The sequence below is a fragment of the Lutra lutra genome, chromosome 16, assembly GCF_902655055.1.
Source record: "Lutra lutra chromosome 16, mLutLut1.2, whole genome shotgun sequence".
In the NCBI taxonomy this organism is placed as follows: domain Eukaryota; kingdom Metazoa; phylum Chordata; class Mammalia; order Carnivora; family Mustelidae; genus Lutra; species Lutra lutra.
In genome coordinates this window covers 4,256,355-4,281,324 of record NC_062293.1, presented here as the reverse complement: position 1 = coordinate 4,281,324, position 24,970 = coordinate 4,256,355, and the positions used below count along the sequence as shown (strand labels likewise).

Below are 24,970 nucleotides of genomic sequence, written 5' to 3'. Positions count from 1 at the left end.
CTCAGACCTCCCAGGAGGGCATCAGCAGAGGGCATCTCACCTGAGGACCCAGGGACCCCGCTAGCGGGAGGAAGTCTGTCCCCCACCCCCCACCCAACCCCCGGGGTAGCCCTCTGACACAGGCCACCCTTCATGGATGGGACCTGGGGGTGAGACCTTGTTTCCGCACTGCAGTTTGTCCATGCGCAGTGTTGCGTGGGCTGTGCTGTTTGTCTAAGATGTGCTCGATAAGGAAGCCTCCGCGCCCAGTGAGGGCCCAGCCTGGGGTGAGGAGCGCCAGTTCCTGGGCAGACCGGCCAGTGGCCTTGGGGGAGGGAGGACTGGAGAGAGAGGCCCCAGGCCCCGGGGGTGGGAGCCTCCGTGTGTGGGGGGAGGTGATTGCTGGGTTCCTGGCCCTCTCTGTTGGAGCTATTATCGTGGAATGCCCAGCTCAAGGTGTGGTCTGGGGGTCTGGGTTTGGGGGGGGGGAATCCGTGGGTGTGAGTGGTGGTGCAGCCCCCCTGGGGACCAGCGCAGAGCACACGAGGGACCCAGCCTCCCGGGGTACCTGTCTCCCCAAGCTTCCGGGCCTGTTTTGACTCTCCCTGTGGGTTCAGTCACTCATTCCCAGAGTGCCGCTGAGTGCCAGGCTCTGAGCGTCCTTCTGGCCCTCTGGTGGCTCTCACTGCCGCTCTGGAGGGGTGGCCTGGCCTTGGGTCTCTAGGTTGAGTGTGGCCCTCTGCTCCCAGCCGGGTTTCTCTCCGCCTTATCTCCCTGTCCCCGCCCGGGCCCAGGTCCATTGCAGCTTGCGTGAAGGGGGCATTGAGCTGCTGGCAGCGGAGGGGGCGGTGGCCCCCGGGGCGTCTTGCTGTCAGTGGCCTTTTGGAAGCTCTGCAACAACTGAGCTTTGTTCCCGGCCTAATCTGACCTGGTTCTCCGAAGCGTGACTGCCGGCGGCCTGCAGGGCCCCCGGGACAGGAAGGCGAGCAGCAGCAGGGAGAGGAAGACGATCTGGGTCCCAGGGTGGCCCTCGGGCCCAGGCTACCTGCCTTCTCTGGCAGGAACGCATGTCACTGGTCATCCTCCAAGGGCTGCTGGCTCCAGGCCCCACGTGGCGTGTGTGGACCCCACAAAGTGCTGGGTGGGGAGAGGAGGGCTGGGGAGACCTCTGTCCTGCCGGCTGATGCCCCTTGGAGAGTCGGTCTTCTGCCGGCCGGGGGTTTCACAGTGGGGCCGAGACAGGAAGACGGGGCAGGGGTTGTCCGCGGTCGTCTTTCTGCCTCCCGGAGAGGCCTTGCTCATGAGGGGTGTGCAGTGACACCTGGGTGGTGCCCAGGCCTTCGTGGGCCTCCAGGCTGCACCTGGGAACCAGGAGATGGTCCCGCAGCCACTCGAGTCCCTGAGAGCTGAGCCAGGGCCCCTCGTCCCGGCCCGGCCAGGCGTGTAGGGGCAGCGGCTGAAAGGCGGGTGGCAGTGACTGTCTGCCCGGGCTGGAGCTCGCTCCTGGGGAGTGTGGTTACCAGGAGGGGCCGGGCAGAGGCACGCTGGAAGGCTGCCTCGGGCTGGGCCCGCACCTCCATCTGACCCGCGTCCTGCGGCTTTCACAGACTTCCCAGGGACTGTGCTCCTGTTTCCCCCATAGGACCTGAGCCCAGTGGGAGAAGAACGCTCCTGTAACCCAAGCCACTTGGAAGTGGGTTAACTCCAACCCCTGTTGTCTTCCAGTCTGTCAAGGACTGGGCTAATCCACTGGGGGGGGGGGATTTGGGGTTCACAAAACGCCCTAAGAAAACCGTGACTTTGGCTCTGTAGCTGCAGGTTCAAACGGGTGGGTGTCGGGGGCCGGGGTTGGATGGTTGCATACACGGGAGCCAGTGTAGACGCCGCGGGGGACAGAGGTGAAAGCGTCACCTCCCAGGGCACACGGCGGCAGCAGCGTGGGGCTGGGGAGGGGGCGGTGGCGGACTGCTGGTGGCTGCAGTGTCCTGTCGCCTCTGGCACGAGGGGCCGAGGTGGGGCAGCCCCTCAGCGGGCTGAGCCGGTCGTTCCGGACGGCAGCGCCTTTCGACCCTCGCGGGTGCCGCTCCAGCTCCCAGACCTTTGCATCCGTTTGGGGGGTTTGCTTTCTTAAAGAAGAGCTTTCTACACACTGTGCCTCTCTTTTTTCTCTTTTGTCCAACCCCCCCCCCCCCCCCCCGCCGTGGATCGTTTTGTTCATTGCTTGCTGCCCATGTGAACAGGAAAGTGAATTCTTCAATTCCATCAGTTGTGACCTTGCTTTCTGTGCGCCCTCGGCCGCGGGCACAGCATCTGATCATCAGAGGGGTGGCACGTATTTTCCCAGAGGTACGCGCTCCCCACCCCTCCACCCCCCGTTCTGATTCTGCTCTTTCCACCTGGAATTAGATCTCATGCGTGGATGGCTCCGTTCCTGGCTCTTCAGAGTCCCGTAATGGACTTAACCACCCTCTTACGACATGGACCCCCTCTGTTGCCAGATGGGATGGGGGGGAGGGGCGCTGTCCCTTGAACCGAGGGTTCTGTGCTGAGCTGCAGGTGTGACAGCAGCCACGCTCCCGGCTGGGGGACGCGGGCTGCTGGGAGACCAAGACTTCTCCAGGTAATTAGCTTAATAAAACATTGCGCACGATGACTCCTTTTTTCCGTCATTCCTGGGATTGCCTCCAAAACCAGACAAGTGTTCTTCCCGCAGCGTTCTGTAAGGAGGCTTGATGAACAGAAAATGCGTTTACTCTGCGTATCAATCTGCTGAGGACTGATTCGTTCCGAAGATCGGTCCCCGATCCGTACGGTGGAGCCAGCCCCCCACCAAGGGGGATGGGATGGGGAAGTGGGGCCTTTGGGAAGTGATTCTGTTTAGACAGTCTTGAGGGTGGGGGCCCCCATGGTGGGATCGGTGTCCCCCTAAGGGGAGGAGGAGACTCTGGGGCTCCCCCTATCTGCTCTATGAGGATAAACTTTTTTTTTTTTTTTTTTTAAATTAAAAATCAATGAAAGATCAACCCTCTTACCTACAGGGCTTGGTTCCTGTCCCAGGCTGGTGTGCAATGTCAGGGCTGCCACCCTTGGGCCCTCCTTCCCTTCGTCCCTTCTTTGGCCCCTACAGATGGACGCATCTGTACCCTAGGAGGTGTCCCCCGGCTTCCTTGAGCCAGCCTGAATGCCCCAATCTTGGGGCCAGTTGCCCCAGGTGACTGACCGCCTCTCCTGGCGACCATTCCCTCTGCTACCTGGTGACTTGTGCGGCGACTCCTTCTGGAACTCCAGGCTCCAGGCGTCGGTCAACAGCTCTGCCTGCACAGCTGGCACTGCCAGGGCCTCTGTGCCCCGGCCCCACCTCTCCGCAAGGCGTGTCCTGCTCTTACACTCCTGCCACCATCCAAAGCCAGAGTGAGGCGCGCGTCTGGCTCTTCGGTGACTTGGGGCACGGTCAGCAGCGGGGCCCGAGACCGGCAAAGCCTTCCGCGCGTTCTGGGGGCCCTTCCTCCTGCTCCTTCCTGCGGTCAGCAGTTTCTGGTGGCTTCTCCTCGGTCCTCGAGACCTCGGGTCCCCTGGCCTGTGGTTAATCTCGTCTTTATCACGGGCGCGGCTCATTCCCGGCGTGTGTTTCGGGATCTGACTGGGACTCAGAAACCACTCGAGGACTTGGAACAGGATGTCAGTGTCGGGTCTTTGCTAACACGGAGGATGGAGAGCAGCAGCGGGGGACAGATCCGGCGTGCGTGGGGTCTCTGCAGCCTTTGAAAAGCACGCACGTGATTCCTCGTTTAGATTGAGGAGAGAAGGAACACCTGATTGTAGATTTTATTTTTTTAAGGATTTTCTTTTTAAAGTCAGCTCTGCCCCCACCGTGATGCCGAACTCACAACCTCGAGGTCGAGAGTCACACACTCCCCTGACTGAGCCGACCAGGTGCCCCGAATGGTAAATTTTTTTTTTTTTAAGATTTTATTTATTTATTTGTCAGAAAGAGAGAGAGAGAAAGCACACAGGCAGGCAGAGGCGGAGAGAGAGGCAGGCTCCCCGCTGAGCAAGGAGCCCGATATGGGGCTCGATCCCAGGACACTAGGATCATGACCTGAGCCGAAGGCAGCGGCTTAACCCACTGAGCCACCCAGGCGTCCCCCGAATGGTAAATTTTAAACAGCTGGCAAATCCCATAAGTACCAGAAAATCTTAAAAAAAAATAGGAATGCTTTTACCAATCACCTACCAGTGCTCTCCCCAAAGCCCTGGTTTTTTTCCTATTGTAGTTTTGGCTACGAACTCTGATCGCTTCTTTACACGATGACTGGGTAACATCACTTTCTCATGGGGGAATGGAAAGGTCATTCATTTTCTGGTTAATCAAAGTTTGTTCTTTTACTTTTGGTAGTTGGGATGCATTAAAAAAAGTGGGACTTCAGGGGCGCCTAGGTGGCTCAGTCGGGTGAGCATCTGACTCTTGGTTTTGGCTCAGGTCGTGATCTCAGGGTCGTGGGATGGAGCCAGAGTGGGGCTCCCTGCTCAGATCAGAGTCTGCTTGTCCCTCTACCTCTGTGTCCAGCCCTCCCAACCTGACTCAGGCGCACACACTCTAAGATTTAAAAACAAAACAAAACAAAAGTCTTTAAAAGAATACTTGTGGGGCGCCTGGGTGGCTCAGTTGGTGAAGCCTCTGCCTTCGACTCAGGTCATGATCCCCGGGTCCTGGGATCGAGTTCCACGTGAGGCTCCCTGCTCGGCGGAGAGCCTGCTTCTCCCTCTCCTTCTGCCCCCTTTTTCCTGCTGTGCTCTCTCTCTCCCTGGAAAATAAATAAATACAATCCTCAAAGAAAGAAGGAAAGAAGGAAAGAAAGAGAACAATTGCTACCCTTTATAAAAGAAGTGTGACTTCACACCGAGTCTGTGGTCCCGCCACAATTTTTGCCCTACAAACACAAGGATTCTGATAAAGTCTATCTTGAAGATAATGTCTCCTTTTAAGAATGAAATAGGAAAATGTGGGGCGTTTGTAACTGTATGTTTATTTCCGACCAGAGATGCTTTTCATTTTGACTCGCCGTGGACGAGAATCGAATTCTCCGCTTAAGACAATGATTTTCCGTGGACTTTTCTGTGGCCTAGTTTCTGGCTTCACACATGCCACATCTCGCTTCCCCCCACTGCCCACATTTTTCCGCCAGGAGCTCAGGTCATGCTCACGACTTACCCCTTCTGATTCCGTACGGCACACAGATGGGAGGGAGTGTAGCTGGATGGCCACCTGGGGTGGTTAGCAGTCCGCTGAGCAAACACAGACATGACAGTGAACCATGTCAGTTTAACCATCCGGGTCCAAACTCTACATATTTTTCCATCCAGCCTGTCCTTGGCAGGAGCCCCACCCTCCACGGGTACTTGCGCAGGAGAAGTGTGACGGGCAGGAACTCAGAGTGGACACAGTGATTTTGCCAGATCGGATTTAAGATATTTTCTATTTTGCAGATTTTACAAAAGTGTTTGACCCCGTGGCTGTGTTGTTAGGGCCCTTCTCCCGTCAGCCAAGGGCCTGGAGCTTAAGGTTCCTTGGCTTCCTGGAGACAAGCTACGGATTAGCCACAGGAAGCCACCGCCCCCCAGCTCCGAGGGTCAGAGGGAGGAGGTGGTGTCCCTAGTCCTCTGTCACCTGATGGTAGTGGGGCAAAGGTGGGCCTGCCGGGCCCCAGCTGCCGCTTTAGCAGAGGCAAGATCAGGGGCCAGAGAAACCTTCCAAGGCGGAGAGGTGGGAAGGATCTACCCCATTTCTCTCTTGCTCCCACCTTCCAGGCTCCTTCCAAGCCCCCCCCACTGGGTGGCAGACCGGGGGACCAGGTCGTCCTGTGGACCACAGCTCCTCTGCTACACCAAGGAGAGCCTCAGAGGGGCGAGGAATGGAGGGTATCCTCCTGCTTAAAGATTATCTGTTGTTTACCTGAAATTCAGGTTTAGCCGAGTGTATTTTCTTTTCCTTTCCTTTTATTTTTTTTTAGCTGAGTGTATGTTATATGGCAATGTAGTTTACAGAGGTGGGGCCCGGAGTCCGGACGCCCAGCTGTGAAGCTCTTCGGGAAGGGCTCTGTGGGACCTTGGTCAGCACCATGTTGTGGGGGAGGTCGCTGGCTGCTGTCTAGAAAGGGCAGAGCAGAGCCCCCCACCCCCCGCCATGTGCCTAAACTGCCAACACCTTCCCGACTCGTGAGCTGGACACCCGTGGTGGCGCCCCACGAGGCCGTGAGCGCCGCCAGGTGAGCCCAGGTCCCCTCGGGTCACTGTTGTATTCCGTAGTCCTTGACTACGTGAAAGCTCAGTGACACACACTCATGAGTCTGCTCCGCGTAGACGCGGACACCCAGGCTCAGAGAGACAGCACTTGCCCAGAGATGCAGTCAGCGCTTGGGACGTGACCAGGAGGGCGTCCCCACCTCCCCAGCACGTCCGTCCAGCGCTCACCTCTGTGGGCAGCAAAGGCCGAGGCTGTGGCTGGGAGAAGACGGAGGAGCTTATCGCCTCATCTCAGGCTCTTTGCACGATAAGCCTAGAGTTTGACTCTCCCACTGCGACCCTTGACTTTGCGGGAGCCCCTCCTGGCTCCTGTGGGCACGTGAGCCTTGGAGAAAGGGGGGTGAAGACTGTGCATCCCGGGGGCCCCCATCCTGGGCTCAGAGGTGGAGGGACACGCGGCCCCGGGCCGAGGTCGCTGGAACCTCCCTGTCCTTTCCTGAGAGACTTGAACTCAGAGGTTTGAAGACAAAAGTTGAAAATGGATTCTTCTGTTCTTTACTGAAAATGGATGTTTGCATGAGTTTTCATAGCGGCCTCCTTCTGCAACACGGTGTCTTCTTGACTGGAGGAAGGTAGTGGCCAGATTTCATTTGTTGTTGGCACAGAGCAGAATGGGGTGCGTGTGTGTGTGTGTGTCATCGTCCACCGGGGTCAGGACGTCCCTGCTGTGCATGACCCCAGAGGGGCTGGGGATAGCCGCCAGATCCTGGGCGGAGACACTGTGGCCCCGAGGCTGTGCCTGGTCATTAAACTCACAGCTAATAATGACCCATGACCTCAGGAGTCTACTTAGATGTCTCAGGGCCTGTTTAAGCATCTCGAACTTAGAATTAACTGGGTCCGACCCATCATAAAAACTTGGCTGGGAGGAGGACATACAGGGCCTTCATGCCCACTGCACCCCCTGCCTGCCTCCCCTGTGCAGGCTCCCAGGTTGCAGGCCCAGGGTGATGCCCACCAGATGGGCCGCAGGGCTGCTATGGGGGGGGCGATGCCCTGGGGCCACGTGGCGAAGGGGAGTTGGGCGGTTTCCCTGTGCATGTTGGTTTCTGCTGCCTGGAGGTGGGCTCTGCCCCCGGGCGCTGGGGGTGGCTCTACCTGCCCTCCCCGCTGTTTCTATGGGAAAACGCCTCCCAGGCCATCCCCCTTCGGCCAGTCCTGCCCAGGATCACGGCCTTTCTCTCGAGGACCCGAGGAGCCACCGCTCCTGGTCTGGCATCTTCTCTCCGGCTCCGGAACGCTGTCCTGTCATCCCGTTTAAGACACCGGCCAGGGGGGCGCCTGGGTGGCTCAGTGGGTTAAAGCCTCTGCCTTCATCTCAGGTCCTGATCCCCACATCGGGCCCTCTGCTCAGCAGGAAGCCTGCTTCCTCCTCTCTCTCTCTCTCTGCCTGCCTCTCTGCCTGCTTGTGATCTCTGTCAAATAAATAAAATCTTAAAAAAAAAAAAAAAAGACGCAGGCCAGGGGTGAGTCCTGCTTTCTGCCCTCTGCTTCCCCTGCCCCGACTCACCTGAAGAGTGTTTCAGTCTCGAGAGCTCGGGGCTCAACACGTTACACTTTACCGGTGTGTGTCATGGGTGCACAGTTCGTGACCATCTGTGAAATGGCCTTTGTGCCCAGCCTCGGAGTTTCTGGGGTGCCTGGGTCTGGGAGAGCGCCCGGATCCTGGGTTCCGCAAGCGTGACCGCTCCCTCTGGGTCTTACGCGAACCCACAGGTTGTTCAAAGGCTTTGGCTCGGCGCAGCCAGGCTCTGTCGATTCCAAGTTTATAGACCTCGGGGTTCGGGCTGGCGTGTGTGGCTGGGGAATGATAACCGTGAAAACGATTTTAAAATTATGATTATGATTAATATGCTACTAATGATAATAATCATATAATTTATTGAGTGCTTACCTTACACGAGGGCCCACGGCGTGTGGCCCCATTCAACCTCGGTCACCCGTGTGCGTGCGCTCCGCTCTGTCCGCAGGCCACGGGCCGGGCAGCCGGTGCTGGCACGGGGACCGCCTTTCCTGGGGTGCAGGGGTGCAGGTAGTGCCTGGCAAACCCCGGATTTGAACCCTGTTCCTCCTCGGACTGCCGGCTTCCCTGCCTCCCGGGCCTCCGGGAACACCCTCCAGACGGCCAAATTGCAAATCGTCTCCTCTCCTTCAGAATATGTTTTATTTTAAAATCACATAAAAATAACTCAGTTCTCCACTGGAGCAACTGAGCGCTTGGGCAGCTTGGAGGCCTCTCCGGCTCCCTCTTCACTGGACTCCGACGCGGGCCTGAGGGACCGCTGGGCTTCGGTAGCTCTTGGCCGTGTGTCTCTCCCGGGCGGAGGCCAGGCCGAGCGGGCCGGCCGCGCTGGGCGGGGGAGGTTGTGCGAGGGTGGGAACCTCAGGCCGCCACCGACCTGGCTCGGGAAGCGGCGTGCCCGGCGTCTTCTCCGTGCCAGGGGCTGCCTGGCACCAGCCGCGTGTTTTGGGAAATTGGAAAAATAAACAGCACAAATAAAACAAAACTCCACCCAAGAAATCTGAGACAGATGCTGTTTTCCTCCTGGCCATGGCTCCAGCCCCAGCCTGGATTTGGGGAGCAGCGAGCCCAGAAGGGAGCTTGGGGACCAGATGCCCAGGGGGAAGGGGGGGACTGTGGAACCAGAATGGGACCTCTTTTACCTTTGCCAGAGACAGGGGCAGGGGCACGGGTGGGCGTCCCGCCGGCCCAGGGGGAGTCGCAGCCGGAAGTGAGTCAATCCACAGGAATGCTGGGCCTGTTCCTTGTCTGTTCCTCGCCCCGTACGGTTTCCATATTGGGGACTCGCTGGATTCACGGGCATAGCGTGGCTCACTGGTGCCACTCTTAGCCCGGCAGTGGGACCTCTGAGTGGCTCATGTGTGTGTGTGTGTGTGTGTGTGTGTGTGTGTGTGTGTGTGTGTGGAGGGCTTGATGATGAGATGGTGATTCTCCTGCTGTGTTGCTCCTGCTCAGGGGAGAGGTCACAGCCATCGTGGAAGGGAGCCCTGCGGAGGCCGGGGATGCCCGTGCTCAGGCCTCAGCCGCCCTAGGAACAGGGCCTGTCCCCTCCCGCCCCTCCCTGCCCTGGGTAGCCCACCAGAGCCACTTCAGGCCCACCCTCTCCCTGTCTTAAGAGAGCTGTCTGTTCTGGAAGTCGAAGGCAGGACCTGCCCGAGCGGGCCTGAGGCCGTGGCCTAGGCTTCCTGTCCGGCAGGGCTGGCCTGGAGTCCCTGTGCTCTGGTTGGACATCCGAGGAGGGATCGCAATCACGGCTCGGCCGTGAGCAGACGTGCGTCCGAGTAGGCGGGGACAGTGGAGGGAGGCCTGTGTGTCTGCTGGGTGAGGTCACTGTAATCGTCGGGGTTTACCAGAGAAATAGACCAGTGGGGGACGGGCTCGTGTCGTCCTGGAGGCCAAGGAATGCCAGTGGCTGCAGTCAGATGACATGGGGTGCTGGGGTGGGGTGGGGAGCTCTGTAGGAGAAGGTGGAGTTGGGGGATGTCCGAGCCTCCCTGTCCTGAAATGGCAGTGGTGGCATTTGCCCAGTGGGGGTGTGTGGGGAACGGATAAGAGCTCGTGACCATCCCAGAGCCTCGGTGCTTGGACGTGGCCATGACCCAGCGTCCCCCTGGCCTCCTGCAAGGGTCAGCGTGGTCCTCCCTGCCTCCTCAAAGCCTTTCTGGTCACTTCAGGCCCTTGGATCTCCTGCCACTTGCATCCCTTGGCGATGTTTCACAGCATCTGGGTTCAACATTTGGGGCGCATCTTGGGGTCCTCCCCAGCCCTGGAAAGAGACCTGGGCTTGGTGGCAGGTGTCTGTCAACACTAGACCCTGCAGGACGAGCTGCACACGTTCTGTTCTCGGTGCTCAATCCATCTGTGTTCTCCAGATGTGGAGAGCATGTGAGTCCCTGGGGAGCTGGGCAGGAAGCCAGCTGTGCAGGTTGGACCGCTGGGAGCTCTGGAAACGCTAGGAACAATGCTGGCTGCATCCCCTCCCCGTGGCCCGTCGTTGAGTGGGTTTGTGGAATGAATGTGGGAACGAATGAATGTTCCAAGGGCCTCTCTGGAGGACGGCTCCTCTGACGCCAGCGTTCTGGGTGGGGGTCCGATGGTGGAGGCTGCCGGGGGGGTTTCTGGGTTAGCCCCGGGCCCCTTCTCTGCTCCTCTCGCTGTGTGTGGTGAGGGCCTCTGCTGGCCAACGTGGGGTGTCCCTGCAGCTCCAAGGGATGGCTTGGTTGCCCAGGGAGCCCGCTTCTGGAGCAGCAGTTGTGCTCCCTGCCCCTCCCATGGATCCCCTTCCTGGCAGCCCCGGGTTTGCTTGGCTTAGCAGCTCCCCAAATTCCCTCGAGTCTGGACTTGCCTGCTTTAAACCTCTGTGGGGAGCACGCGCCGGACCCAGGGGGTGCATGTCAGGACCGAGCACCTGCAGCACAGGGCTGTGTTCACCTGGGCTCTGTCCTTGTCCCCTCCTGCGGTGGTGGGAGAGAATGGCTCATCCTTCACACTCCCGAATTCAGTCCGGCTCTGCCCAGCCCCAGAGCAGAGGGGCTGGGTCAGCGCCCCGGGTGCAGGGAAATCTCAGTTCACGATGCGCATCAACCTGCTTTATCCCGGGGGTGGCCGGAGCCTGACTGGGTGCCAGCACCCTCATCGTCCTGCAGACAGTCGGGGTGGGGGTGCCACTTGGCCAAGCCTGGGTTTTGGAGGTTGATGGGCTCAATTGCTAGTAGCTGTGCGGCCTCAGGCAAGTTGCTCAGCCGCGCGAAATGCAGCTGTGAGACGAGGAGTGAGAGTTGGGTGGGAAATGTTGCGCCAAAGGCTCGGCCTGGTGCCCGCCAGCCACCGGCATCCAGAAGGCAGTGGCTGTCCTTGAGGGTGGCAGCTGGGTCTGGGTGTCACCTGGGAGGACCAGGGCCGCTGGTTTCTGGTCCTGGAGCCCACTGCAGAGCACGGGCAAGGTTATGCCCAGTGTGAACCGCCCTCAAGCAGCCCGGTGTGACCTTTGCCCTCTGCCCCTGTCTCTAGGAGTCACGCGGACCTCCAGCAACCGCCTCCGGAAGCTCGGCGACCCCACCGGCCCAGGTGAGTAGCTTGTTCAGCCGTGACCCCCCAGGTTCTTCTGGCCCAGCCCTCTAGCCCACCTGGCCTTCTGAGGTGAGCAGGGCTCCTCGCCTGCCGGGGAGGCCTGGTCTTTGATGGCTCTGACTCAGGTGGCTTTCAGGCCCGTTGAGCACAGTGTGCCAGAGGTGGGACTCCTGGGAGCGGGGGCGCCTCTCTGTAGGGAGGCAGTCCTGGCCCAGGGAGCAGGCCGCATGTGTGGTGGGGGACAGAGGACAGAAGACCGAGGCGGGTGTGGATACTGTTGGGCTGCCCCGCGGAGGCGCGGAGGGACGGGCAGCCCGCGGGCGGGTGGCTTTGACTCTGAACAGCCACAGACCCCTGCTGCTTCCCACGCCCTGCAGAACTGAGGGGGCTCCGGTGACCGAGCGGGCAGGCAGCGGGGACCAGGGTCACATAAGTGGTCTCCCGGTCATCTTGGCCGAGTTCTTCTCTCTGCCTCTTCTCTATGTGTCCATGCGGGTGGCCTCTTTCCAAAGAGGACACTGGGGCCCAGAGGTGAAGGACGAAGGGACTCGCCTCTCCCGGAGCCCACACCCTGCCCTCCTAGGCCAGCCCCACCCTGCGGAGCGCTCTGCGCTGGTGGGTCTGTTCCGCATCTAGCCATAGCGGCCACGTGACTACCAACCACGTGAGGAATACACGAAGTTTATTTAATTCATTCATTCACTTGCATAGAATGATGCAGTTAACTTCTTTTAAATTAATTCCACATAACGTCTGCGTGTAGCTAGCAGCTGTGCAATTAGACGGGTCTGGATCATTCCGGCTACCCCTAGAATTCCTTCCTCGGGTGTCCTGAGCCTTCTTCCGGGGCCGTTGCAAACCTCTGCGAGGGTTGTCCGTCTGAGGTGTCACCTGCCCGCGGGTACCCCCAGGGCATCCCCAGGCTTGTGGGGCAGCCGAGGGGCAGCCTGGCAGGGAACGGGGGTGGGAGTGTCAGGGGCATGTGGATGCACAGGCCAGGATGTCCCCACGGCTGTGTCTGAGGCCCCTTGTGGTGCAGGACGGGGCTGGGTGTGGGAAGGGAAGGGTGATGCCCGGCTGGAGGTCTCCCGGGTGGCTGAGTGATTCACATCCGCGGTTACGCAAGAGCTCCGCCCCCTGCAGCCACGTCGGGCCACTAACCACTGGATGGCCCGGCCTGTCTTTCTGGGGAACTTTCCTCTGGGGCCCCGCAGCTGGTCTGTTGCTTTGCCCTTCCAGCAGCCGGGCTGGGTCTAGGGGCCTCGCCTGGTGCCGGGGCCAGGGACAGGTTGCTGAGCTCTGGGATTGAGGTGTCCGGAGACTGGTGCCCTGGGCCATGTGGACACAGTTTCCTCTGGCCATTGCTTCCCTGGGCTCAGACTGGCCAGTTCTGTGCCGTCAGCACTTGGCAGCCGCCGCCACGGTCCGCTTGGAAGCCTAAGGCATAATTTGCTGCAGCCCAGAGCTGTGTGCCCGCGATCTGGGTTTTCTTGGGACTGCCTGCTGACACACGAAATCCTCTCTGTGGGGGCCTGCGCGGGCTCTGACTCGGGACACCCTTTACTTGTCTTCCTGGCTCCTTCTCTAATCCCAGCCATCCCGCAGCTAAGACCGGGACCCAGATGGGGGTCTTCCCTGGACCCCCAGCCTCTCAGTGCCCGGTCCCTCTGACCCTTGCAGGATCCCTGCTTGGAGCCGCCACCCACCCTCCCCTCCTCCGAGCCTGACCTCTTGTCGCACACTTGTCCTGGCCTCCTGCGTCCGGGACCCCAAGCCCCTAGTCCTCCCAGAGGGCCAGGGGCTATATCCCAGCACAACCTCTGTGAGCTCAGGCTCTTCACGAGGCCGATGCTGGCAGAAGCCACAGGCCACCAGCTCAAGCCGTGCCCACCGTCCACCGTTCTATGACCTTACTTTCTGCCCTTCTTGAAAAAATGGAATTGGTAGACCCAGTAAAAAGACTAGAAAGAATTAAATAAGCCAGCCGTGTGCCCACCGGCCCTCTTGAGAAATAAGGTGTTCTAGGTGTGGTGTGAGCGCCCGGGGGACCCTCCCTGTGCCCGTTCCTGCCAGGGTGACTCCCTGGTCACTGCCGGCGCACGTGTGCTGCGCGTCTGGAGGACACGTGTCTCCCCCTGCCGACCGGCAGCCGCCCGTCAGCCGTCCGAGGGGTGCCGGCTTGAAGGTTCTCTTTGCTTTTTCAGGCCACGGGATGTCTCTGAGATTGTCCTCGCAGGCTTGTGTAGCCCTGTTCGTGTGTACTGCCTGTGGGCGAGGGCTCCTCGGTGTGCGCCTGCTGCTGGAGGTCGGCGGAAGCCTTCCTCTGTCCGAGGCGCCGCTGGAAACATCCTCACGTGTTCCCATGCACACATGTGTGTCCCCAGGCGGATGCCCACACTCTGACCTCCCAAGTGGCCTTCTGGTGTGTTCTCCCACGTGCCTCGAGCGGCCTCTATGGGCCGCTGCCTCCCGGCCACTATCTCTGGCCAACCTTTGCCCTGGTTCCCACAGCTCGCACAGAGTTTCCCCTCGGCCGGCTTCCTCACCTCCCTCGGCCGGCCCCGCCAGCCTGCCCGACCGTCCCCCTGGGACTCCTCAGAGCCTCTCTTTGTGCCCGGACATCCGGTGTGTTCCATTTGTTCTTAAGGCCGACGGCGGGGGGCCTTACAGGAAGAGGAGAGGTACAGGGGAGCAGGCCACGTGAGGACACAGGCAGAGATGGAGGGAGGTGGCCACAAGCCCAGGGACGCTCGAAGATGCAGGAAGGGTTTTTCCCGTGGTTGCTGGAGGAAGCTCGGCCCCCGCTGATACCTTGATTTTAGGCTTCCACCTCCTGAACGGGGAGACAATCTGCTTCTGCTGTTTTAAGCCTCTCCGTTCATGGCGATCTGTGACAGCAGCCCCAGGAAGCCCTGCACATGCCCCTGGGCCCGGGTGGGTGGACGGCACTCTCCCCGCAGGAGGGTCTCCCTGAGACGCTGCTGTCTGGGCTGTGTCTCTGCCCTTACGCCTCACAAGTAGGTGCCCCACGGCATCCCTGGTGGGTCTTCCTGCCCTCCCCCCAGTCTTTCTGTCCAGGCTCGCACACCCCTCCTTGCTCCAGGCCCCGGGGAGCTCTCCACCTCGCGCTCAGGACACCCGGCTGTACGTGGGGCCCGGCTGCTATCGTCCCAGCCATGTGGGCGTGTAAGACAGTGTGGCTTGGCAGCGGGGCGCTGGTCAAGGAAGACATCGCCAGAGTCTGGCTGCCCGTGGGCCTTGCCAAGGCTCCCTCAGGCACCCCTCGCTGGTGCCGCCCTTCCCACCCGCGGACATCCGCTCCTCCTCTGTTTCTCTCGGGTCTCAGCCTGGCCGTCCACTGAGGTCCTCAAGCAGGAAATCTCAGCCGTCGTCCTTGACCTTTGTCCCACCCCCAGCACCCTCAGGTCAGCAAGTCACCGAGACCTTCTCAACTCCCACTGCCCTCGAATGACCGTTGGATGGGCTGCCTCGTGGCCCAGGCGCGGTCAGGCATCAGTGCCCCCCCACGTCCGCACCCTTCTCCCCACGGACGCTCCCTGGCCCCGTTGGCATTCAGTGGCATTTACCGAGACCTGCCTGCACGCACAGGCTCCATCCGTGTGATTATCCAAAACAGACCTGGTCAGGGCCTCTTACTTAAAGGACCCCTAGTTGCCTTTTCCGCACGGGATGAACTAAAGCACAGGACAGTGTTCAAGACGCTTCCCAGCCTGACCTGTCTCGCCTTCCAGGCTCTCACTGACCCGTCCTCCCTCCTTGACGGGGAGGCCTTCCCCGGCCTTCCCCCCCCGGCCACGGTGCCGGGACAGACCCTGTACCTTCGTACTTCTGAAGGCCTTGACTTTGACCCAACCTGTCCATCTCCAGGGTTGGCCTTGGTGGTTTCTTTGTCCTCCCGGCCACAGGGCTGGGTGTTCTTGGCGCACGGCTGGCGGCGGTGAATATTGTTGCACTCAACTGGGAAGGACAAACTTGGGGTGATGGGCCCAAGAATGAGTTTAAAATAGAAATGTCAGCCTTCTTTTGCATTGGCTGAAAAGTAGCTTTTCCCTTCGCGTTCTGGTGAAGAAATTCATGGAGAATGCAGTGTCTCTGGGGAGGAGGGTTTGGGAGCAGCACAGCCCTGCGGCAGTGGGCACACGTGGCCCCCACATTGAAGGCAGTAGATAGAGCACGTTGACGTCATCGTAGAACGTTCTGTCGGCCGAGCTGGTCTGGAGAGCTGACACGTTGGCTCTTCAAGTTCATTGTTCTTCTGTGAGCCCGTGTTGGGCACCTAGCGAGCGAGTTCGGCAGGAAGGGGAAGACACTAGCCCTTCGTGGACTTTCTCGGTGATCTGGGGAGATGTTTCAACAGGGGCTGCGGGGGCAGATGCTCCCAAGATCTGGGCCTCCTCGCTCCTCCATCCCCTTGTGCCGCACGGGCAGTGGGGTTCTCCTGGAGGCACGAGGCTCCGGTTCCGGCCCTGGCCCGGGATGGGTGACTGAGCATGAGACCTGTTGGTGGCGGAATTCGGCCACGCCTGGGCCGCCCCTCTCCATTGTCTTGGTTCCCTTCCACACTGTTCTGGAAGAACTCCCATAGCAACGGGCCGGCCCGGGCTGTTCGCACCAGTAAACCCCGCAGCCGTCCCCAAGGCAGAGAGCAGCTGGGTTGTATTTATTTAGGAACAGCCGAAACTTGCTGCTTAATAAACAGTGGAGAGAAGGTTCCTGAGAGGAAGGTAGCCGGCCCCAGCCTGGAACCCGCCTCACTCTGGGCCTTGCTTGGCGGGCCAGGCTGGGGTGGGTGCCCGCTCTGCTGGCAGGTACAGTAGGGGCAGCGGCGGCCGCGGGACGGGCCACGGGAGGCATCAGGATGGAGCGCCTTCGTTGTTGACTCAGGGAAGCCGACCTCGGTGCTGGAGTCAGGGATGAGCAGGAAATGAACAGAAAAGTCATTTCTTAAAGTGAGAACTCCCCGTAGTTGGAGCTGATTATGGAGGATTCCAGAGCGTCTGCGTGGAGCAGGGGGTGGCGAGAGGGGGTGGGAAGCCTGAGCCCAGGGCCTCAGGAAGTCTCCTTTCCGCCAGGCTCCTCTGTCCCCGTGTCCTCATGGCCCCTCCTCAGAAGTGCACCCCAGGAACGAGGTCACGTTGGTCCAGGGACCGTGCTGTGCGCATCATGGGAGTCGTCCTCCTGGCCTGGCGGAAAGCCATCCCCCAAGCCGTCCTCCAACTCTTCCTCCTATCCCCTACACACCCCTCGCAGGGGGATGGGGACATGGATGGTGGTCAGGAGTCTGCAGGGGGGGAAGGGGGGGTGCGTGCAGATCTGTTGGGGGGGTAAAGGACAGAGATACCATCTTAGAAACTGTCTAGAAGAGGCTGTGGGGCAACAGTGCCCACCCCAGGACACAGGCTGGTGGGGGAGGCTGGGAGCAGGGACAATTTCCCAAAGCTGTGGCCACGGTGGGGGGGGGGGGGTCCTGCCTCCCCCAGGTGGCAGGTGTTGGTCCAATTTGGGAAGTGCTGGGTGGAAGGAAGCCAGCCCCCCACAGGGACGCTAGGCTCTCGCATTTACTATGCTAATGAGCTGAAGGCATCTAAGGCCTGCATCTAGTTTATGTAACCACAGAGCCTTGTCAGGGGAGGAGAGAGCCGTGTGGGGAACCCACTTTGGGGATGCAGGTCCCTGGCCTGGTCTGGCCCGTTGCTCCCCTCCCCCGCTGGGTGTGGACAGTGCTGGTGCCTAGACGCAGCCTCGATGAGCACTGGGGGATTGGCTGCTGCCTTCTCCCATGGCTTGGGCGTCCAGCCTCTGAGCTGGCTCATGACTAACACGGGCCTCATTGGAGCCAATTGGTGCTGCTAGGTTTTTGGTTTCAAACGCTCCCCTGCTTGGGCCAGAATGCTTGGATTTTTAGGCATGGGGCGGGGGGCAGGGGGGGAGGGATGGATGTTGAGCCAAACTCTGCCGGGGAAGCACTGAGGGTCAGAGCTGTGCTCAGCTGGCTGTGAGGACAACAGTGAAATCATGGCCTGGGCCTGAGCACTGGGCGCCTGCAGGAGGTGGCAGGAGTGGGGGGCGGGGGGGCGGCCCATGGCCAGCCTGAAGCCTGGCCTACCCCGGATTCCCACCAGCGGACCTGTCTGTGGGGCCCTCCTGGGCTGGCTTGCCCTGCGGAGCGACCCGTCCCATGTGTATTAAAGGGGTTTCTTCTTTGTATCTTTTCTGTCGTGTCTAAATTCAATACAATGAACACATATTATGTTTATAATCAGGAAAACCTGATTTTGTGAGGAATATTTTTTTCAAAATCGGGGAAGAGATTTGAAAGGATAACCCCCCCCCCCCAATTCTCCGTGATTGCCATTGTCCTAGCTCAAGGATTGTTAGCGGTTGGTGGGCTTGCCAGTTTACAGGGCCTGTCTGTGTTCCCTGGGGGCCCTGAACACATCGCCACAGATCCGGTGGGTCGCAAGGACAGAAGTGTGTTCTCTCAAAGTTCTAGAGCTGGAGTCTGAGATCCAGGTGTGGCTGGGCCGCCCCCCACCCCCGCCCTAAGGCTCCAGGAAGGGATCATTTCCTGGCCTCTTGCTTCTGGGGGCTGTATCCAGCCTTCACAGGTGGGGGCGTCAGGTTTCTGCTCTGCCTTCCCATCCCTTTTGTCTGCACACCTCTCTCTGCCTCCCTCCTGCATGAGGCGAGAGGAACCCAACCGCACTGAGGGCTCCCCCTCCTAACCCAGGCTAATCAGGACCCTTTGTTTAATCCCATCTGCAAAGACTCTCCAAATAAAGTCCCATTTGCAGAGATTAGGGTGTGTGACATCTTTGGGGGCCATTTTTGAGCTCGTGGGACCTCCCTGGGCTGAGACACTGTCCCCACATTCCCTCGACAGGCAGGCCACTTTTGGGGCTGTCCTCCAGGCTCTGCTTGGAGGGGGTGGGAGTGGGGAGATGGTTCCTGTTTGGTGTCCCCTGCCACCAAGGAGACACCTTTGCTACATAGGAGATTGCGTCTGAGGTCCCGTCCCAGGCAGGAGGGGATGGGACTTTGTCCCCACCATCCAGCTGATGTGCGTGGACAGCACCCCCAACTCTGACCAGGTGCTGGTCCCCCCACCCCGAGTTTGCCAGGTGAGCAGCGCCCCCCCCAGTCCAGGGGAAGAGCAGGAAACAGCTGAGCCCCCCCACCCCAGGCCTTGGGGGGCCCCTCCCAGAGAAGTGCTGAGTATGGGGAACTGCGCTGAGGAGCCAGGCTCCCTCCCCGGGGACAGCTGGGGACTCACTGACTCTTGAGTAACTGGGACCTTCCAGGAAGTGTCCTTCGGGCCACCTCCCCACCCCCACCAGCCTGGGCGGGACGAGCCTTCGGCCTATGTCACCGGGCAGCCCCAGGGACAACTCCACGGGCCTCGTTGGGGCAGGTGCTCTGGAGCCCTCCCTGGCCGCCTTGCCTCCTCCGGGCCCAACAGGGAGAGGGGTCGGGCCGGGCTGCAAGGCCCCCGCGGCTCGGGGAAGGCGAGGCCGCGACGGGGCTTTTCTCAAACGCTTCGGCCAGAGGAAGCGTCGCCTCGTGGGCCAGGGAAAATGAAAGACTTTGGAAGTTGCCAGGAATTTGACTGCGAGCTGGTTTCCAAGAGGCTAAGTTAAGCTTCTCCAAGTGGATATTAAAAAGGAGCAGCAGGCCTGGCGGAGGGGCTGGAGGGGGTGGAGAGAAGGCCGGAAGCCGCCCGCTGCACCCTACGCCTCCGGAGCCTGCCGCCGCACAAAGCCCAGACGGGCCGGCCGGACCGGGGCTGCGGGAGCCTCGCGGCCGCCCCCGTCCCACCTCCTCTCCCGCGCGGCCTCCGGCTCTTCTCCCTCCCGATTCACAGAGACAATGCTACCTCAGTTTGGGGCACAAACATATGATCAGCACATGGAAATGTGGTAATTTGGATGCGTTCGTGATTGCAACAGATTGAAGAAATTAGACCAGACAAAGAGTGTTTTTGGAGGAGGAGGAGGAGGAGGAGGAGGCCGAAAGAGGGAGGGGCGTCGGGGGTGAGAAGGGGAGGACGCCTCTGGAAAGGGGGACGCCGGGACTCCCGCCTGCTGCTAAATATATCCGTAGTAATGGAGAGAGACCGGATCACAGGTAGGCCCCCCGCAGCCCCCTCCCCTAACTCAGAGCTATATTGGCGCTTTGGGAAATCAGCCCTCGGGGGTCACTTTTATTCATTCGTGTGGATGTATCTCTGTTCCTTTGGACTGTTCTGAGGCCGTGGGATGCAGTGTTCCCAGAGCGGAGCCTCACCAAGTCTGGCTCTCACTGAGGCTCTGCTCTCCTTCCCCTCGCTGTTCCTCTCAGTTCCCAGCCGGCCACTTCTGCTTCTCCAGGCGTTGTGAATGCCCAGACCGGTGGTGGCTCCAGGAAGGGTCGGGGGGTGGGGGGGGGTGGGGGCGAGCGGCCTGCTGGGGTCTGGGCTGATGGCATGTGGGCCGTAGCTGGTTGGTTTACCCACTGTGTGGGCTGTGTTTCAGCTGCCAGCCAAAGTCCGTCTTCAAGGCCGCCTGGGTCTCTTCCTTGGAACAGCATTTCGGTGCCTTCCCAGGAGCCGATTGCAGGGGTGGGGCTCCCGGTGCTCAGAGATGTGCAAACGTGTGCGCGTGTGTATGCCCACGCACGGCACATACAGCTGGTCCCATTTGCCCAGAGGCTTGGGTCATTAACAGCGGCGAGTCCCCCTTGGAGCTGGGTGTGTTACTTGGGTCCTCAGTCACCTGGGAACCCTGCAATGGGGAGGGGGAGTGACATCTTCTAGGGTCACCGAGGGACGCTCTAGGCCAGGACAACCAGCAGATGTGGGCTCTACTCAGATTCTGGAGCAGAATCACTGTTTAAAACATCTTGATGTCACCTCAGGGCATGGAGTGAGGGCAGATGGCTGGTCCTTGGGCTGGAGGGGCCTCGAGGGTCTGGGCCCATCCCTGCTCTCCTGGGGCATCCAGCCTCTTCTAGATGGACCATTCTCACTGGCAGCCCCCAAGGAGTGGGCACGGAGCCATCGGGGCTGTGTGAAAGCCCACCCTGAAGAGAAAGGAGGCTGCTCTGGCTTGAGCCATCCTGGTTCGATGGCCCCCTGTCCTGGGTCAGGGTCCCCAGCCCCTCAGCCGGCCATAGCACACGCTGTGACTCGGTCAGTGTCTGACATCATGAGTCGGTTCCCCTTCATTACTGCGCCTGCTGCCTGCTGTGGGCCCCCGTGAGGGTCCTGGGTCCACTGGGGAGGTCTGGGCTATCCTTGGGCCTCAGCTAGTCTGTGCTGACCCTGGTGAGCCTCAGGATGTCGCCCCACAGATGCCGTAGTCCTCGTCTGTTGCTTGCCACTGTGTGTGTTAGGGGGCTCCCCAAGAGGCCAGAGGGAAGGGTGGCCCGTCCTGAGGCTCCTTCTGTCTGCTGATCAGATCCTGATGGGAAGAGAGCTGCTGAGTGGCCATGTGCGCGTGCGTGTGTGTGTGCGCGCGTCTGTGCGTGCGTGTGTGTGTGTGTGTGTGTGTGTGTGTATGCATTTGTGCCACTGGGACCGCCACAGGATGTGGGGCAGCCATAGAGACCTGCGGGAGGCAAGGTGCGGACTCAGCGACACAGGCCAGCTGGTTCAGGGCTGTGGAGCCCGAGTTCCCTGCTCAGAGGGACATTCACAGGGTCCCTGTGTGGCTCGGGAGGATGGTCGCTTCGCCAGCCTGGCTCACAGGGCCCCGGTGGCCGTGGGTCCAGCCTTCACTTCCCAGATGACCAAGGCATGGCCCTGATGGGTGACTCAGGGGAGCAGAGAGCCAGGACACACAATGGGGGAGGGGACCCTTGGGAAGTGACAGCACTCTTGGAACCTTCTGGGCTAGCCAGACCCCAGCAGCTTTTCATGAGCTGAACCAAACTGCCTTGGAAAACGGTCAGCTCTGCGCCTTCACGGCCACACTAGGCGCCACTGCCCTCGGCTGGGACTGACCATGAGGGATGGAAAGGGGACTTTCTCTCAGGACGTGCCTGAGGAGGAATGGGTACTATTGGTGAAATTCTCATAGGGATGCGTTGTCACTAAAAATTGCTTATTTCTTTCCAAGCTTTGTTGATGATGGAAAGCCTCAAGCCCTTTCCCTACATGTTCCTCAGAACTGCTCAGACCTTGGCCGTGGTCTTTGATTGTAACTTGGCTCTTAAGCAGCCCCACACCCCACCCCGGGAAATGCGTTCCATCTTGTCCCTCTGTGGCCCGGGGCCTCAGTTTCCTAGTCTCAAATGTAAAGGGGTTGGACCGGTGCGATCCCGGGCAGCACCCCACAGCCGGTGGGCCTCTGAGCCTGCTCTGCAGTTGTCCCCGGAGGCTCCTTCCTTCTCCCCTTGTCTTGCTGGAAGGCACTGTGACTCCTGTCTCAGTCCCCACCTGCGCAGCAGGCAGAGGCAGGGCTGGGGGCCACGATGTCCCACCTGGCCCAGTGCCCCACCTGACCGCTTCCAGACAGGCCTGCCACTGCCCGGGCCCCACTGGGCTGGTATTTGAGATGCATCTGGCTGGTTCTCGGCCACTGCCCAGTGCTGTCCAGGAGGAGCTGGTGGGGCGGGGAAGGCAGGTGCAGGCAGCCGCAGGACCCTTCCATCTGCTCGCTCCTTCTGTTGGCAGCGCTGGGCTCCTGCCAGGTTTGTGAGTCTGGGATCCGGGTTCCTCCTGGGCAGTGGGGTAGCCCCGGCCCTCTTGGAGCCTGCCCCTCCCCACACCGCCCCGGGAAGATGCCAGAGGGCTTGTCAGCAGGGCAGGGATGAGTCATGGAGCAGCGACTGGCCGCTGAGACACAGAAGGCCGCTCCTTCCAGCCAAGGGTCGGGTTTTTTTCCTTGTTCTGGATGGGCTCTGTGGCTTTTACAAATTAAGCAGTTTTATCTCATTCCAAGCGCTTGTATTTCAGCAGGGAGAGACTCTCCAAGAAGGGAACTTTCCACTGGGGAGCTGTAACTTAGCTCAGCTGGGCCTCGGGGAGGGTGGGAACAGGCCTGCGGGTGAGTTGTAGGCAGGGAATGTGGAAGGCTCCTGCTCGGTCATGGACGTCAGCGGGGGTCCTGGGAGGGCTGCTCCGTCACTGGAGCCCTGGTCCGTGGTTGGGCGTCTGCCCGGCACAGTGAGGCACAGTACGCTCGTCTAGGAGGTGGGGGTCTGCTCCTCTCAGGGGTGTCCACTGTCATGAGGAGGGCAGGGAGCTGGACAACCCTCACCTGTCCCTCCCCCAGGTACTTGTCACCCTGGTCCTAGATAGACACTGCAGGTCCCAAGCTGCCTGGATCCGCTGTGTCCTCTCCAGCTTTATTTTCCTCATCTCCAAGACGAGAAGTGTGGCCAGTAGCTTTCCTGGGCCCCTTCCTCTTCTGGCTCTGACCCGCAAGGGACTTGACCCCCAGAGGAGTTTCCCAGGGCTGCTGAAAGCAAGTGCCACAGACTGAGTGGCCGGAAACAGCAGCCACGGACTCTCCCACAGTTCTGGGGGCTGAAAGTACAAATTCAAGGTGTCGGCAGGGCTGGTTCCTTCTGGAGGCCGTGAGGGAGCTGCTGCTCTGTACACCCTCCTGGTTTCTGGGGGATGCCTGCGTTCCCTGGTGGCTCTTGGCGTGTAGGACATCATGCAGTCTCTGCCTATTGTCACAGAGCCTTCTGTGTCCCCAAGCTCTGCTGCTGCTCTCTGATGAGGACACTCATCCCTGGACTTGGGTCCCTGGGTAATCCTAGGTGATTGAATCTCCAGATCCTAAACTTAATTATACCAGCAAGACCCTATTTCCAAATGGGACAATGTTCAGGGGTTCCAAGTGAGCATGTGTTTTTTTGGGGGTAGGGGTCACCATTCAGCCCACTCTGATCCTGAGGTGTCCTGGATCCACGGATGACTCCATGTCCCAGATTCCTCGTCGTCTCCCTCTGGACCTTTTGGTGTGGCCGCTAGCCTTTGCCACTGTGTCATGTGCACCTGGTTGGGTGTGGAGGGCTCAGGCTTGTTGGAATTCCAAGAGCTGGCCAGGAGACGGCCCTGCTTCCTCCCTGGAGCTCCCTGGTCCTGCTTGCCGGGGGCCTGGGATCCCCGGAGCTCTGTGCTGGACTCTGAACTCTTTTTAAAAATTGGGGCAAAATATGCATAACGCACAAATTGCTGTTTTAACAATTTGGGGGTCTACGGTCCGGTGGCATTTAGTGAGATGCACAGAGTTGGGCCACCATCCATCCGTCTGCAGAATTTCACCTTCCAGCGTGAAACTCTGCTCCCACGGAACATCAGCTTTCCGTTCTCCCTCCCCTCTGCCCTTGGCCGCCACCACCCTACTCTCCGTGTCCGTGAGCTTGACTATTCCAGGTGCCTCATAGACATGGAATCGTGCACTATTTGTCCGTCTGTCCCTGGCTTATTTCACTTAATATCATCTCTTCGAGGTTCATGGTGTTGTAGCAGGTGTCAGTTTCCTTCCTAGTTTAAGACAGAATGAGGTTCCAATCTATGGATAGACCACATTTTGTGTCTTCTTTTATCTTTGGCTAGACCTTTACATTGTTTCCACCTTGTGGCTGTTGTGACAGTTACTGCTGTGAACAGGGGTGTGCAGATATCCGCTCCAGGCTCTGCTTTCAGACATACTGGATCCACACGCAGAAATGGTGTTGCTGGATCGTGTGGGAGTTCTGTGTTTAATTTTGGTGGGAAGCTCCGTACTGCTTGCCCAGTGGCTGCACCACTTCCTATTGCCACCAGCAGGGCGCAAGGGTTCCAATTCCCCCACCCCGTCAGCGACATTGCTATTTTATTGACTTGTTTATTTCTTTGGGTAATAGCCATCCTCATGAATGGCAAGTGGTATCTCACTGTGGGTTTGACGTGCGTTTCCCTAACTGCCTAGAGACGGTGAGTGCCCCTTCCGGGGCTTGTTGGCATCTGTGTGTCTTTGGAAAAATGTTTCTTCGAGTCCTTTGTTAAGTTTTTAATTGGGTCATTTGTTTTTTGTTGTTCTTGGTCATAGGAGTTTTTTATATATCTTGCATATTAATCCCTTACCTGATACTTGATCTGCAAGTATTTTCTCCCATCCTGTCAATTACCTTCTCACGCTGTTGATGGTGTTCTTTGATGTGTAGAAGTTTTTAAGTTTAATGAAATCCCATTTTTCTATTCATCCTTTTGTTGTCAGTGCTTGTGGTATCATACCCATTGTCACAAAGCTTTTCTCCTGTGACTTTTCCTAAGAGTTGTATAGTTTTGGCTCTGGCGTTGAGAACTTTGATCCGTTTTGAGTTAATTTCTGTATATGGTGTGAGGTAAGGTTCCTGATTCACTCCTTTTCTTTTCTCACACCCAGGCTGGCTCCTCTGGGTGGCAGGGAGTGGGGAAATCCTGGGCTGGGCCAGGCCTTGAATCCCTCCCTGCCCCAGGCTGGCCAACAGAGCCTCAGCTCTGGCCTGGAACATGGCTGGACATGTGTTACGTCCTGGGGCAGCCCAAGCCCAGCCCTACTGGGCTGACAGTGGAGGCCAGCCTGAGGTGTTCTGGGTTCCACCGTAAGGATGTTTCTGTAA

The 24,970-nt window shown here is 59.5% G+C and overlaps 1 protein-coding gene across 2 annotated transcripts in view; it reads left to right on the top strand.

The window, feature by feature from the left end:
- The window catches only part of SEPTIN9 (septin 9), a 146,544-nt gene that overhangs the window by 4,118 nt on the left and 117,456 nt on the right, over positions 1-24,970 (top strand). Inside the window, exon 2 of one of the 2 annotated variants that reach the window (XM_047709165.1) lies at positions 11,315-11,371. In XM_047709165.1, the coding sequence (XP_047565121.1) occupies positions 11,315-11,371 (57 nt within the window). Of the gene's footprint in view, positions 1-11,314; positions 11,372-18,852; positions 19,520-24,970 lie in introns of those variants that run through there. The other variant, XM_047709167.1, reaches the window with a different exon arrangement.